The 15,174-nt window shown below is 46.7% G+C and overlaps 1 protein-coding gene across 3 annotated transcripts in view; it reads right to left on the bottom strand.

Annotated features, from left to right (window-relative positions):
• Positions 1-15,174, bottom strand: part of MAPKBP1 (mitogen-activated protein kinase binding protein 1) — a 53,775-nt gene that overhangs the window by 38,367 nt on the left and 234 nt on the right. For all 3 annotated transcript variants that reach the window (XM_055131151.1, XM_055131153.1, XM_055131152.1), the window contains exon 2: positions 14,500-14,720. In XM_055131151.1, the coding sequence (XP_054987126.1) occupies positions 14,500-14,613 (114 nt within the window). In that variant the 5' untranslated portion in view covers positions 14,614-14,720. The remainder of the gene's footprint in view (positions 1-14,499; positions 14,721-15,174) is intronic.

Genomic DNA, 15,174 nt, shown 5'->3' with positions numbered 1-15,174 from the left:
CGGATTTTCCCTCTCTACCCTGTTTTTCTGCGCGGAAAACGGCGGCAGCGGCGACACCCATGTGGCAAGAGTCACCTCCTAAGACTCCCAACCCAGAGGTATGAGTTTGCAGTGATGTGGCTCGCAGGTGATCATGGGAGGGGGGTGCGTTTCCGGCACGCTCTCCGCCCAGATAAGATCTGGAGCTGCCGGGGGCAAAACAGACCCTCTCCTCCTAAAACTATGATCCGAGAGATCTTCTAACCCATTTTGGCACCCAGGACGGCTTCTTACAGAAATGCATCTAGGCTGTGAACTGAGCTAAAATATCAGAAATCCAAAACCACACGGCTGCAAGTTCATAGAATCTTCATTCTCAGCAATGAAAAGAAATTGTTGAATGATGCCTTTTCTGCAGGCCTGATTGTTGGGGAAAAATTCCAAAAAATAATAGTTCTCTATTGAAATATTGAATGTATTCGAAGTATAGAGAGAATAAAGTGAAGATCATTAATTACTTAGGGCGGGGATGGGTGGGAGGTGGTATATTGGGGTTCTTGGTGGTGGAACATGTGCACTGGTGAAGGGATGGGGGTTTAATCATTATATGACTGAGACTTAAACCTGAAAACTTTGTATTTTTTTCACGGTGATTCAATAAAATAAAAATTTTTTAAAAATACATGAAAAAAGGGGGCTGGAGTGATAGCACAGCGGGTAGGGCGTTTGCCTTGCACGCGGCCGACCCGGGTTCGAATCCCAGCATCCCATATGGTCCCCTGAGCACCGCCAGGGGTGATTCCTGAGTGCATGAGCCAGGAGTGACCCCTGTGCATCGCCAGGTGTGACCCAAAAAGCAAAAAAAAAAAAAAAAAAAAAATACATTAAAAAAAAAGAAAAAAAGTAAACAGATTTTAGGTGGTTTTCTTTTTTGGTGGGGGGCATACCTGGCAATGCTCAGGGGTTACTCCTTACTCCTAGCTCTGCACTTGGGAATTACTCCTGATGGGACTTGGGAAACCATATGGGATGCCAGGGGTTGTACCTACGTTGGCCACATGCTATATACTATACTATCTCTTGCCCCATATTTCAGGTTTAAATATAACATATACACATTTAAATCAGAGAGAAGCTTGTAAAATAATACATTATAAAATATCCCAACATTACTGAAATATAGATGGATGAGGGTAAAAGTTCACCATAATCTATTATCCCTCCCTGAGGAAACCAATATCAACAACAGTTTGGTACTTCCAGCCTCACTTTTTTGCTGGGTAAACACAGTCGCATGTGTGCTTTAACAAAAATATACAAAATCATTAACATAAAAACTTGTGTATAAATATATCTTTTTTTTTGCCACTGAATGTATCTTATGCACGTTATCATATATGAGGTTCATATAATGGATCCCATTCTTTTTAGGAAGCATAGTATTTCACTTTATGGATGTGTACCAATCCCCAGCTTAATGGCTGCTTGAATGACTTCAAAGATATCACTATTGTGAATAACAGCAAAAGTGTGTACACGTGTGGCATAAATGTGTGCACAGAATAAAACCCAATACTATGAACACTAGACTCGAAGAAACAAGTATATCTGTGCCCAGAGAATCCTCTTCAAAGTTTGAACCAAAGCACATAGTCAGCCATGTAAGGGAAGGCGCAAACTTACTCCCACATGTATTTTATTGTGGCAAAAATCATTTCGAGACTATTTGGCTCTGGTAGCAATGCTAGAAGCTTGAAACAGTAGGCTATAAAATTAATGTATTTTCACGCTAAAAATTCTCAGCCTGAAAGGCAGCTTCAGAACTAATTTGCTTCCTCAATTATTTCTCAATATAAATTAATTAGGCCCCAAAGAAAACTCATTTCAATTTCCATAGAAGCTGCTGCAGTGAAAAAACACATGCATCTCTCTAGCGATTCCCAGTTGGCCACGAGTGACTCGCACTCTCCAGGTCCGAGTCACTGGTTTGACACTTTATTCTTTTAATTCCCCCAAATCATGTCCATAATCCTGGAATAAACTGCACTAAGTAGTTAACATAAAAACAAGAATAACTTCCAACCCTTCTTTTAGGTCAAGTATGCATGATACAAGTTAGAATATTGGCAAGAAAAAGCAACTAAAGAGAGGTCCAATAAACAGCCACAGAGGAAGAATAAGTAAATGTGGGAATAACAACAAAAAAGGTGGGAACCTGCAAAAAAAGGGTTCTCATGAACAGAAACTGAAAAGCATGAAATTTGCCAGCAACTCCTGGGTGTTCTTGATATCTATGAGCCGTGATAAGACTGGCAACCCCTTATTAGCTGACAACTTTACCATGAACTTTCCCATTATTTAACCCTCACAACAGCTCCTGGAACAAGAGAAGCCAGTTCCTCAGAAGGGAAGAAGCTGTTCTTCCTCCACTATCACAGTCATCACCCCCTTTACACCCACTCACAAGCGACTCCAAGTGTGGTCCATGAAGGAGCAGCATGGACGTTAACACTTACTTGGGGACTTGGTAAAAATGCCGAGTTCCAAGCAGGCCCCAAGTGGAAACTGCTTACTTTTAGGCTTTTAAAGGTGGTGGGGATGGAACCTGAGACCTCACCCAGGCCAGGCAGGTGCGCTCCTGCTGGGCCCCTGCTCTCACTGTGTATTTTCACACGCCCACTGATTCTCATCCTTCCTCCCTAACGTGTTTGGAGACCCCATCTGTGAAGCCCCATCCCTGAGGCAGTGATGGATGTCCCAGGAGGGATAGTCTCTGTGAGCTGCTTGGGGGGTGTCCGGGGAGAGCAAAGCAGCCTGGGGAGAGGAGGAAGGAAAGAGGGCAGGAGGATGTCCTACAAGGAGGAAGGGCGTGCTTGGAGAAGTCAGCAGCAGGTTCTGGGTCATGTGAAAATAATCATGGGGTATCCCGGACGGAAGCTGCCTGCTGAGTGTCAGTTCCCAGTTCCCAGCAGGCAGGGGCTGTAGCTGCCTGTGGGTGAGTTCAGCTCTGACAAGCAGGTGCCTGCTTTTCTTCAGGGCGGTAGCTGAGAGGTGGCAAAGTCAGGACTACTCCCCCATAACCACAGACAGCTTGTGGGCTGCCCTCCTAATCCACCTGACTCGAGACTTCCATGCTTCAGGATTAAATAAGCAAGACGGCATGAGTTTATTTTTTTTTTTTTTTTTTTTTTTTTTTTTTTTTTTGCTTTTTGGGTCACACCCGGCAATGCACAGGGGTCATTCCTGGCTCATGCACTCAGGAATTACCCCTGGCGGTGCTCAGGGGGACCATATGGGATGCTGGGATTCAAACCCGGGTCGGCCGCGTGCAAGGCAAACGCCCTACCCGCTGTGCTATCTCTCCAGCCCCAAGACGGCATGAGTTTAAACCCCATGCCTATTTGAGGGAAGAAACAAAACGAGGACAAATGTGAGGGGCTGAGGAAAGAGGACAGGGTTTATGACACATGTGTTCCACTTGCACCAGATGGCCTGAGCATCACTGGGCACAAGCCTGGTAGCCCCTCAGCATCCCACAGATGGTCCTATGGTCCCCGACACTGCAGGGATAAAGCATGCCACATCTCAGTCCCTCATACTGCACTGCTGGTCCAGATGATCAACTATCACCAGGAGGGTCCCTTGAACATTGTTTAGGGGTTCCCCCTGAAACAACAAATAAAACAAAATGCTAATTTGAAATAAGGTAGGATGAGATACTTGCTAAGAAACTGGGATGGAATGACAGAACAGCGGGTAGAGCATTTGCCGTACAGACAGCCGACCCAAGTCTGATCCCCGATACCATGGTCCCCTGAGTTCTGCCAGGAGTGATCCCTGAGCACAGAGCCAGGCGTAAGTCCTGACCATCACCAGATGTGGCCAAAAAAAAAAAAAAAAAAGAAAAGAAACAACAACTCTACAGCCTCCCAGGAAGTCAGGTAGACAAAGCACCTCAATTTTGTTCATGTTCATTCAATCCTAACTGTTATCTTCCAACTCAGTCCTTCATGGGCATTCTGAATCCAGCTCCTGGACACACCAGACAGTGCTTGAGAGTTACTCCTGACTCGGGGCTAGAAGTTGCTCCTGGTGGTGTTGGGGGGCCATATGGTGTTGGGGATCCTGTATGGAAAGCATACACTCAACCCCTTGAGTGAGATCCAGTTACTGTCCCATAGGAAATCAGTATTTTGATCCAACTATTCTCCACAGTTTCAAAGACAAGGTCAGCTGTGGGAACAGCCACAAAGATAACAAAAAGGCGGAATAATAACACAGGAAAGGGGGAGGAGACCCTTGGGAGAGACAGGCTCCAAGCAGTCAGAGGAGTGTGAGCTACATAATCAACTGCCCACTAAGAGCAGGACAGTCCGAAGCCCAATGCTTGTCACATGGAGCCACCTAAGGCATTTGGTGGTCTTCACTTCCCTCCTCTACCCACCCTGTCCAAGGCGGCAATGGCCTGTGGCTGATGGTCATCTAGAAACATTCTCTCACTCTGAAATTCCTATGGCCACAGAGCCACAAGTTAAATGGTTCCACGGGGTCAGTTCAGGAAATCTGGAGATGGGTGGAAAGAACAAGGACACATAGATCCCACTGCTGCCCCCCAGGACCACTCCTGATAAGACTCAGGAAGCCACAGGGGATAGGACTCAGAACTCGAACTTTGGGTCCAGGATATGCTAGGTATGTGCTCTATCTCTGGAGCCGCATCCCTTGACAAGAGAATATGTTTGGGGGACAAGAGATTGGGGCCATGCCCTGTAGTGCTCAAAGGGTCACTACTGGCACTGCTGGGGGGACAATAAACACGAACTGGGATTGGCTGCAAGAAAGGCAAATGCCTTAATCTCTATGGTCCTCTTTGTTGTTGCTGTTTAATGAGAGAGAGAGACAGATAGACAGAGTTTAAATAAGCAGTACTTGGCAGGAGTTGGGGGTTAGAGGTTGTGGGTCACAGCAGAATATGTGGTGCTGGTAATAAGACCCAGGACCTCACACATGCTAAGATTGCACTCTACCACTTGAGCAATCTCTCTGGTCCAAGAAAACGTATTTTGGAGGTCACACCTAGCAGTGCTCACGGGACCATATGGGGTGTTGGGGATGGAACCCAGGTTGGCATGTGCAAGGCAAACGCCTTACCTGCTGCACATTTCTCTAGCTCTAGGAAAGTATACTTTTTAAAGCACTACTCATTTCTTTTCTTTTCTTTTCTTTTCTTTTCTTTTCTTTTTTTTTTTTTTGGTTTATTTTTGGGTACAGGGGTTACTCCTGACTCCGAATTCAGGAATTATTCCTGGCAGTGCTTGAGGAACCATATGGGATGCCAGGGATCAAGCCCGGGTTGGCTACGTGCAAGGCAAATGCCTTACCTGCTATGCTATCTCTGTGGCCCACACCACCCATTTCTAAGGAGAACGTAGGCAGAGACTCTTAGCTTTGGAAACATAAGGCATTTGTCTGTACTCAGGATCATGTTCTGCCAAGAAGACTCCCTGGAACATAATACAGTGTGCGGAGTCAAGATTTAAAGTGGTCTCTGAAGTCAAGAGAGCTGAGGCTGGACTCACAGTTACACACATAACCCCAGCTACTCACCTGGCCCCCGATCCTCTCCCATCAGTTTCCCCTTCTATAAAACAGAGCTAGTAAAAGTCTTTCCAATAAGAAGAGGGACGCCTGAATAACACTGTGAAATGCTTTGCAGAGTATGAAGTAAAGCCCAATAGCTGTTAGTCACTCTTACCACTACAAATAATATTATTTCTAGCATTTCTAGTATTACTGGGAGGGTAAGGGAAGGCAGGGAAGCACCACCAGTAAAGCTAAGAAGGGGTGGTTCCAACTGACATAATGTCTGAAAATGGTTGAGTGGCACAAATCTATAACGGCTGGGAAGAGAAACTGAGAAGTAAAACTACAGGAAACAGAGAGACAGTATAGTAGGCCGGGTGCTTGCCTTGCACACAGCCAAGCCCACTTCAATTCCAGGCATCACACAGAGTCCCCCAAGCACCACCAGGAGAGATTTCTGAGTACAGAATCAGGACTGAGCCCTGAGTACAGTTGGGTGTAGCCCAATCCCCCATCAAAAAAAGAAAATTTTAAAAATAAATAAATAAAATTAAAATTAACTTCTCCAGAGAAGCACAGTTTTAGCTATTTTTTTTTCCTTTTTGAGCCACACCTGGCAATGCACAGGGCTTATTCCTGGCTCTGCACTCAGGAATCACTCGCAGTGCTCAGGAGACCATATGGGATGCTGGGAATCAAACCCGGTCGGCCGCATGCATGGCAAATGCCCTACCCACTGTGCTATCGCTCCAGCCCCATTAGCTATTTTTTAAAAATCATCTTTTTTTTTTGTTCCTTTTTGGGTCATACCTAGCGATGTGCAGGGGTTATTCCTGGCTTTGCACTCAGGAATTACTCCTGGTGGTGCTCGGGGGACCATATGGGATGCTGGGGATTGAACCTGAGTCAGCCGTGCGCAAGGCAAATGCCCTACCTGTTGTACTATTGCTCCAGCCCCTTAAAAGTCATCTTAATTATATGAGAAAACCTTCCTCTCCATGCTAGCCATGACACTGTTAGGACCACATTCTGCAGAAACTACTAACATTGTTGGCAGCATTCTATTTCTTTTGCTGGGGGTGGAAGAGTTTGGGCTCTAGGGGGTGACCAGGGGACCATATGTGGTGCTGTCATGAAACTGGAGACAGCCACATGCAAGGCAAACACCTAATCCCCTGCATCCTCTCCCCAGATGGGCAGCGATCCATCTCTTGGATTTGACCAGTATTACTGGATAATCATTTTGTAACTATTCACAATTCAAATTTATATTATAGTTCATGAACAATTTCTATGTATTTTGTTGTGGGGGCCACCCAGCGATGCTCAGGACTTACTCCAGGAGGGAGCTAATGGGACTCATGTGTGGAGCTGGCACTGAAGCTGGGTCAGTTGCACTGAGGCAAACACCTTACCCACTGTATATCTCTCAGGCTCTCTATGTCCTTTTAATACTTTTTAGAAGTTCTGCTTGATTTTCTAGGTGCCGGCACTATTAAAGGGGTCAGATGAGGGGCAAGAGAGACAGTACAAGCAGTCCTGTGCTTGCCTTGCACAGGATTGATCCGGGTTCAATTCCCAGTACCACATTATGGTCCCTCATTAGTAGGCCCAAGCCTAACTGGTGTGGCCTGAAAACCTAAACATATATGAAAATAATGGGGTGAGCTGAACAGTGGGGTGATGAGCAGAAGTGCCGGGGAGGAACACAGCCCTCAGATCGACGGTGGCCCATGGAGGAGTGAGAGAGGCAGAGTACGCTCATCAGGCAGGAAGGTTCCAATCTAGAAAAATCTCAGGATTCCTCCAGGAAGACATGGACAATATGAAACCAAATCAGTCTTGATCTTTTTCTCACAGGGCTATTCCAAGACGTGCAAGTCAACTGAAATCTCAACTCTGAATGAAGAGGCAGAAAAGGAAAGCCCCCTTAGCCTTCAAAAGTCTCTCTGGGCTACTTCATTTGTAAAGGGAGAGACAAGGTGTGCAAACTTTAAAGAAAACCACATTTAAAGTAGTGGAGAGGTGAGACAGTGGGTGAGGTGCTTGCCTTGCATGCGTCCAACCAGGGTTTTCATACCAAGCACCCCATAGGGTCCCCTAAGCCTGACAGAAATGAGCACTAAGCAAAAAGCCAGGAGTAAGCCCTGAGCACAACTAGGTGCAGCCCTCCTACCCCCCACCCGTCCACTCTGCCAACGAATAACCAAAAAACTATTCTTTAAGATAAAAAAGTAGTTTATAGAAGGAAACACAACAAAAGAATATTAACAAACATTCCATGTTAAAGTGAGAGGGGGTGACATTTACTTGCTCGAAGTCCACGGAAGAGGAGACCCTTCCTGTGTGCTCTGTCTTCTTGGAGTCCCTTCAAACCAAGGAAAATGCCGAGGCCGACCACACAGCCTTGGGGAACTGCTGAGAGAGACTTCAGGAGGTAAGTAACCAAGAGTCGGGAAACCTGAGCCTTCAAAACCACTAACCTTTAAAGCCTACACTGCCTGTCACCCTCTCTTTAATTTTATGCCTCTCCTCACGCCACTTTTTTTTTTTTTTGGCTTTTTGGGTCCCACCCGGTGATGCACAGGGGTTACTCCTGGCTTTGCACTCAGGAATTACTCCTGGCGGTGCTCAGGGGACCATATGGGATGCTGAGAATCAAACCCGGGTCGGCTGTGTGCAAGGCAAACGCCCTACCCACTGTGCTATTGCTCCAGCCCCACTTTTTTGAGAGGGAGGTTAGAGGGACCATGGTGCTAATGACTATGCACCATGGATCGAACGCAGGGCTCTTGCCCATAAAGCATGTGCTTGAGCCATCACCTGGCTTCTGCTCCCTCTTCTTCTTTTCAAAGAAGAGGTAACAAGACAGTGAAATCCACAAAAGTAGATTTGATTCAGCAACAAACTAAGCAGGTGGGCAGCCTTCATCCCACCCCTCTGCTGAGAACTGCTATAAAAGGAAGCTGAAAGAAAATTTGGCCTTGTCCTGTCTTACACAATGGAGCTCAGAGGAGAGGTTCAGCTGGCAGTAGTGGGAATGTGATGTGTAATAACATAACAGATCCTACTGAAAACACTGTAGCTTTTTTCCTTACCAACACTGCACAACATGAAGCAAAACCAAAAGCTACTCTGAGAACAGGACAGCCCATGCTCCCAGAGAAGCTTGGTCTGAATAAACAGAGTCCCCTCACTGCAAGCCGGGACTGTTTGCCAAACAAAGAGGCAGTGATAACTGCCATAAGCCCAACTTCAGACTTGGGGTTCACAGAGAGGCTACGGAGCTGATGCCTCACTTGCAGCAAGGTTCTTTCGTGAATCATGAAATGAAAACACAGGTGACAAATGGAAGAAAGAAGTGAAGTCAGAGAAATACCAAGGACACTCAGAATACCACGGGCAGGAAACAGACAGTAACTCAGACTGACGCAACAGAAGGAACGCTGCTGGAGGAAGAACAAAGTGGGAAAGTTACAGCGCCGTGGAACCCTGAACAGAGCAGTCACACAGCAAAGAGACAGGCTCGGGGCTGGGGAGGGAGACTCCTTCTTCCTCTTTCCGGGGATCGTTTTGAAAGTCCCTGGAATGAAGCAGAAATCCAAGGAACAGAAGCAGGAGGACACCTCACCCTTTCATTGGCCACCAGTGACAGAAATACTGATGGGAGAGAGAATCCCAACCAGGACTTGCCCACGTTCACCCACAAGGGCAGGGCTGCTGGCCACAGGGCCCTTGCTCTTGGCCATTGATTCTAAGTGGGTGGAGCCCAGAGAGAGTGCATCAAGTACTCCAAACTGCTTCTTATGAGTACCCTGTGAAGTGCAGCAGTGACATGAAAAGCAAACCAGAGTCAGGGCTATGATCATAGAGCTACTATGGCCCAGGCTGGCCCTTAGAGGAAACTCCTGCTGGCGTGCTTTGTTTTGTAAGGCCATGGCCAGTCTTCCTCCTCCTGACCCTCCAGGGCACACTTCGACTCAAAGCCAGCTCTGACAGAGCCAGGGATAGATGCCCTGGAGACGCAAGGCTTCAAGGAGAACAGAACAGCTATAGTGCAGCCCCAAGTTCCTTTCACAGCCCCCAAAACGGGATTGAGACCGGCAGTGGGCTTCTGCAGAACTCAATATTAGACACAGTTCCCCATCTCTACCCCCAGGGGTTCTAATTCCACAGAGCTAGAATGCAACCAGAAATTAAAAATACTGAGCAGGCCTATATTCTCAAAATCCTATCCCAATCCGAATCCTATCCCCAGCATTCCATATGGTTCCCTGGTCCTGCCAGGGGTAATTCCTGAGTGCAGAGCCAGGAGAAGCCCCTGAGCATAACTAGATATGCCCTCCTATCCCCCCCCCACCACCACACAAAAAATACCACACAGGTGACTATCCTGCCTCTACCCCCAAGTTACAAGACATAAAACCATAGTTAACCACTCATAAATGCTTTGAAAATAATTATGGCTTCCCACCACCTGCTCCAAATAGATAATACAGCCTCAATACTGATACCGGGGCTCTGACTGAACAAAAGATGAAACAGATTAGTAATTTTTCTTCCTCCATGAAAGTCACCTAACCCAACTCTTCTGGGGGGGCAGGGGAGGAAGGTGGGAGCAGTATGCGCCATGAGTGCTTGGGGGCTACACACAGCTCTGTTCTTGGGGGCCAGGGATTAAACCAGGATCAGTCACGTACAAGGCAAGAACTTGAACCTCTATACTATCTCTCTGCCCTAAACTTTTCTTAAAGCCACATATGATGCGACATCATATGCTCTTCATTATCAGCAATAGAAAACAAATTATCTAATGATGCCTTTTCAGAAGGTCTGATTGTTGGGGGAAAATTCCAAATAATAATAGTGGGTTTTCTGTCGAAAATGGAATGTAATCAAAGTAAAGAGAGAGTAAAGTGAAAATTATCTGCCACACAGGCAGGGTGGGGGGTGGGCGGGAGTATACTGGGGTTCTTGGTGGTGGAACATGTGCACTGGTGAAGGGATGGGTGTTTGATCATTGTGTGACTGAGACTTAAATCTGAAAGCTTTGTAACTGTTCTCACGGTGATTCAATAAAAACAAAACAAACAAAAAAAAAGTCACATACAAAAGTCTCAGAGGACATCCATATAATCTACTTCCAGGAGAAAAACTAGAGGAAAAGTCAAAGAGAGATAAGGAACTGGTTTTGTGTTCATAAACACCGAGAATCAGAACAAAGCTGCATGTCACCTTGCCCACTGTTTCCAGAAAGGAAGACATACAGGGCCAGGGAGAATACAGGAGGTTGGGAGCTCGTCTCGCACAAGTGGCCAACCCGGGTTGATCCCCAGCATCCAATATGGTCCTTCAAACCCCACAAGGAGTAATTTCTGAGTGCAGAACTCAGAATAAGCCCTGAGCACCGACCGAGTAGCCCCCAAACCAAACATAACAAAACCCCCAAAACAACAGGCAAGACATATAACCCAGACTAATCAATGGCTATTGGAGAGGGAAACGTCAAACTCTCCCTCAGATTCTAACAACCCTCCGGCACAGGCCATCCTTTCGCATCCCCACTTAAACCTTGCTTGCTCGGCTTCAGTCCACTTCTGTCCTTTGTTAAAACTGAAAAGCAGCCCAGCTCCCTCCGCATAAAAATCTTTCAGAAACTTTCAGAGGGGGAGGGACAGCGTCCAAGAGCACACATGCATTTGTTTCTTAAGAAACACACTGCCTTGATTGAGAAGCAGAACTGACAATTGTGCAAGATATGAAGTTGACGCGTGTTTACAACTGATAACTCTGAGTTGCACGTCAAGACTCGGCAGATCTGGCATACAACCTCCAATTATTCTTCTCCAACCCTATCACACCACAGAGATTTCACTCCCTTGGAGAAAATTTAATAAAAATCCCAGCTCAAGACTACTCTCCACTAACTGAAATCTCTTCTCTACTGGCCGCCTGTATTCAGCTTTTAACCATATTTCAAACATATTGTTAAACAGGTCTCTTCTGAATTAAAAGCCTTTTAATTGGCACTTTATGCATCTATGGATTCTCCCTTCTCTCTAAAGCCCTTTGCACTCAAACAGGTTGCATTACTACTTCTCTTTTTCCCTTTTTATTAGCTCTAATTGTGATTACTTTTCTCAAGAGGTCACAAACATTCTAATCACTTCTTACTCTCCTGGAATTGTTAAGTTTTACCCCAACTTCATTTATTATCTTTGAATTGTTCACATTCATGCATTCATTAAGTGTTTACTTTACTTACGAAGCAATGTGGTACAAGCAAGTAAAGAAAATTACTCCTCGGTCAGAGCTATAGTGGGTAGAGCACTTGCTTTGGGTGACCTGGGCTTGATCCACAACACCCCACATGGTCCCCCAAACCCGCCAGGAATGATCCCCGAGCGTAGAGCCATGTACTGAGCAATGTTGAGTGTGACCTCCCCCCGAAATAAACAAACAAAATATCACCCCTGACTTTAGGAAAGGAAGCATACATAAAAGAACAATTAGAGACTGACAAATTAGTGGGGCCAGAGGAGCAACCGTGGCTCCAGTAAAGCCAGAGGTGGACCAACAAATGAGTTGGAAACTGGGTGAAAAGGCTGCTTTAGATAGAAAAAAATCAGTGATTCAAAGCTGCAGGTCATCTCAGGTTAAGAGCTACTTATAGACCCTCTGGCACTTCCTTCTTTGACCCCCGGAAAAGACGGACATATCTTTTGCTACTCAGATTTTATTACAGCCACGAATCATAAGCTTTCTGACTGTTCAGGTATATCCTCTGCCAACAAAACCTAGCAGCAGCTCACAGTCCTTCCTATACCCTTCAGGCACCTTTTTCAGAACCACCATAGAGGACATTTGGGGGTCGAGGCACATGAAGGGCCTAGTCACAGTTACTCCTTTGGATAATGCACCAGCACTCTTGCCCTGTCAGACTCTTCAAGAACCATTCAACTTCAGCGAAGTACGTCCTTCACTCACAGCTCTAGAACAAACAAAACCACTGAGAACCATCTGAAGCATCCAATAACTCAGGACAGGGATGTATTAGTATCAGGGATGTCCTGGCCCATGGTTATCCAAAAGTTTCTCTTCTCCCTCAGGACTCACAGTTAATGTGAGTCTAAAACTTCCTCTAAAAGTTTTCCTCAGAGCCAGAAAGATAACACAGCAGGCAGGGAGCTTGTGGTGCACGTACACAACCTAGGCTAGATGCCCAGCACCCCATATGGTCCTTTGAACCAGTGATCCCTGAATTCAGAGTCCAGTGTGGGCCAAAAACAAAAAGTTTTCTCCAACTCCCGTAAAGTCCCTTCCCTCTGTCTCCAATGACACCTTCTTGCATATAGACAGCATTTAATCATGTTACAATGATTTGTTTACATGTGATTTAGCTGCAAACTCAGTGGTGGTGAGAATACTACATTGGTCAACACTGATTCCACCTAAATTAGACACAGGCATACAATAAACATCTGCTGAATACGTCAATGATGAATGACCTGGGAAATTTAAAGAATGGCACCCATACCTTCTGGATTCCAGACTACAATGACTATTAATACCAAAGACTAAATTCACATCATAGATTTCTACCAGGAGGGCCAATGTTAGAAAAAGATTGCGATAAAAGTGCTGATCTGTGCCAATTTTTAACCAGCCGAGAAACTGAGCACTCGCCATACTAAAAATGATGCAACACAAAAATAACTGTCAAATAAAGACAGTTTCTAAATTTCAAGTTCATTCTCCTGTTCAATGAATAGGAACAAGGATTAGTAAGATTCCCTGGAAGGGTCATTCTCTCCATGCCATGGAATCTTGTAGTCAATTCTGATTCAATATCTCTGCTCAAATACACAGGGAAGTTGTCCATCTCCTGACCAAACCCAAAGAAGCGTCTAGTAAGGGACAGAGATCTGAACTGGGAGGTCAGAAGCCTGCCATGAGGGATGTTAGCATTCTGAATCATTCCTCCCTGGCTTTGTTGATCTCTGAAGAGATACAGGCAAGGCAATAAAACTTTAATGTCCCAATTGCCTCTCCCCCTGGCAATCCTGTACCACATAAGACTACCGTGTTTACAGGCTGCTCATAGGATACAGAGTCTAATCTGATCCTAAGGGAACAAAACCTGAGATCACCTGAGGGATTAAATAAATTTAGTCTGCTTCTGTATTCCCAAAGTTGTCTGGTTCAAAAGAGTTGAAGAAAGTTTCAAGTCCAACACCCAAACAAGTGAGGAAATGGAAAGCGCCTTGCCCTAGGGGTGGGGGGTGGGTGGAGCTTCCACTACAGGGTGAGATGTGACCCTAAGGGAAAGTGATGAGAAGAAATAATGCTCAAGGGCAAGCTAGGAGAACCCCAGGTACTTGACTGGTTCCTTGCATATTATCATTCCTAGGAGGCCAAGAAACTCAGCTAAAATGAAGTTTCTTGAAGAGAAAATTTGTTCCAACCTCAAGCAAGAGGTTGCCAAATTTGCCAAATCAATTTCTGAGACCAGGTGTGTTTGTGTATTTCCTTGGGCTACTACTATCTTACATAACCCCAGCTGTGACACAAATGCTGGCAGTCGTATTAGTCACAGCTTAACCCTTCACCAGGTACTGTTCCCACTGTCTTCTTCCAAGAAGGGAAACTGAGTCATAGTTAATCAACTGGCTTCCCCAAGCACAGACTTAATATGGAGTGAGGCCCTGGCTGAACCCAGGTCGCCTTCCTCCCTGACATATCTCAGCATGCCCACCCCTGCTGCTCCCCCTTAACCCAAAACCCAATCCAGGGGCAGAGATGCACACTCAGGATCCTTTCCAGCCTACAGGAGCTTCTATAGAAGCTCTCTTTCCCAAGGAAGGGGAAGGCGAAAGGGTAGCAAGGAAGAGAGGCGGGGAGAGAGAGGAAAGGCTGGAAAGCGGTGGGTTGGCTCACCTTGGAGCTGAGGTCCTCACGCCGATTCCCCGCCTTACTCCTGCGGAGTTTGATGGAAGGGGACCGCAGCAGGTTCTTAATCCGGCTGGTGATGGTTGAGCCTTCCACAGCCATCGTAAGGAGCTCCGGGGAGCAGTTCCTGGCCCGGTTCTTGGGACTTGTCTCAACAGCGGCGCTGCCTCCCTACTCGGAAGGCCCTTCCAGTCTGCCCAGTCACTGACCTGAGACGGCAGAGGCCACCTGACCTTGTGCCCAGTGGGGTCTGCAGCTCTTCTCTACAGATAGTGCCCTCTGTTCTCATTCCGGCCTTTAAGCCCTATGTGGTTTCTTACAACGTCGAAAGGCCGGACCCATAAAAAAAGAAGGAAAAAAAAGGGGGGAGCAAAAAGAGCCGAGCCGCGAATAAATGCCAGGCCCACGCCTCTGTCAGAGGCGTTCAACTCAAGAGATGGGCTGAACCCTAGGACGGAGGCTGGACCGGTCCCCGTTAATGCCCAGCCGTTCCCATGGCAACTGCAGTGTCCCAGGGAGGAGACCGCTGAGCAAGCCCACCGGGGGTCACCCGGACATGTGCGCGGGCGGCCGCGGGGACAGCCGGCGCGGGGCTCGCGATGGCCCGGCGCCCCTTCCTGTGGCCACGGGGGCCGCCCTCCCCCACCCCGACCCTCCGGAGCA

Source organism: Sorex araneus, chromosome 3 (genome assembly GCF_027595985.1).
Source record: "Sorex araneus isolate mSorAra2 chromosome 3, mSorAra2.pri, whole genome shotgun sequence".
Lineage (NCBI taxonomy): Eukaryota > Metazoa > Chordata > Mammalia > Eulipotyphla > Soricidae > Sorex > Sorex araneus.
Note: the sequence above shows the minus strand (reverse complement) of the source record. Positions and strands in the feature narration are given on the sequence as shown.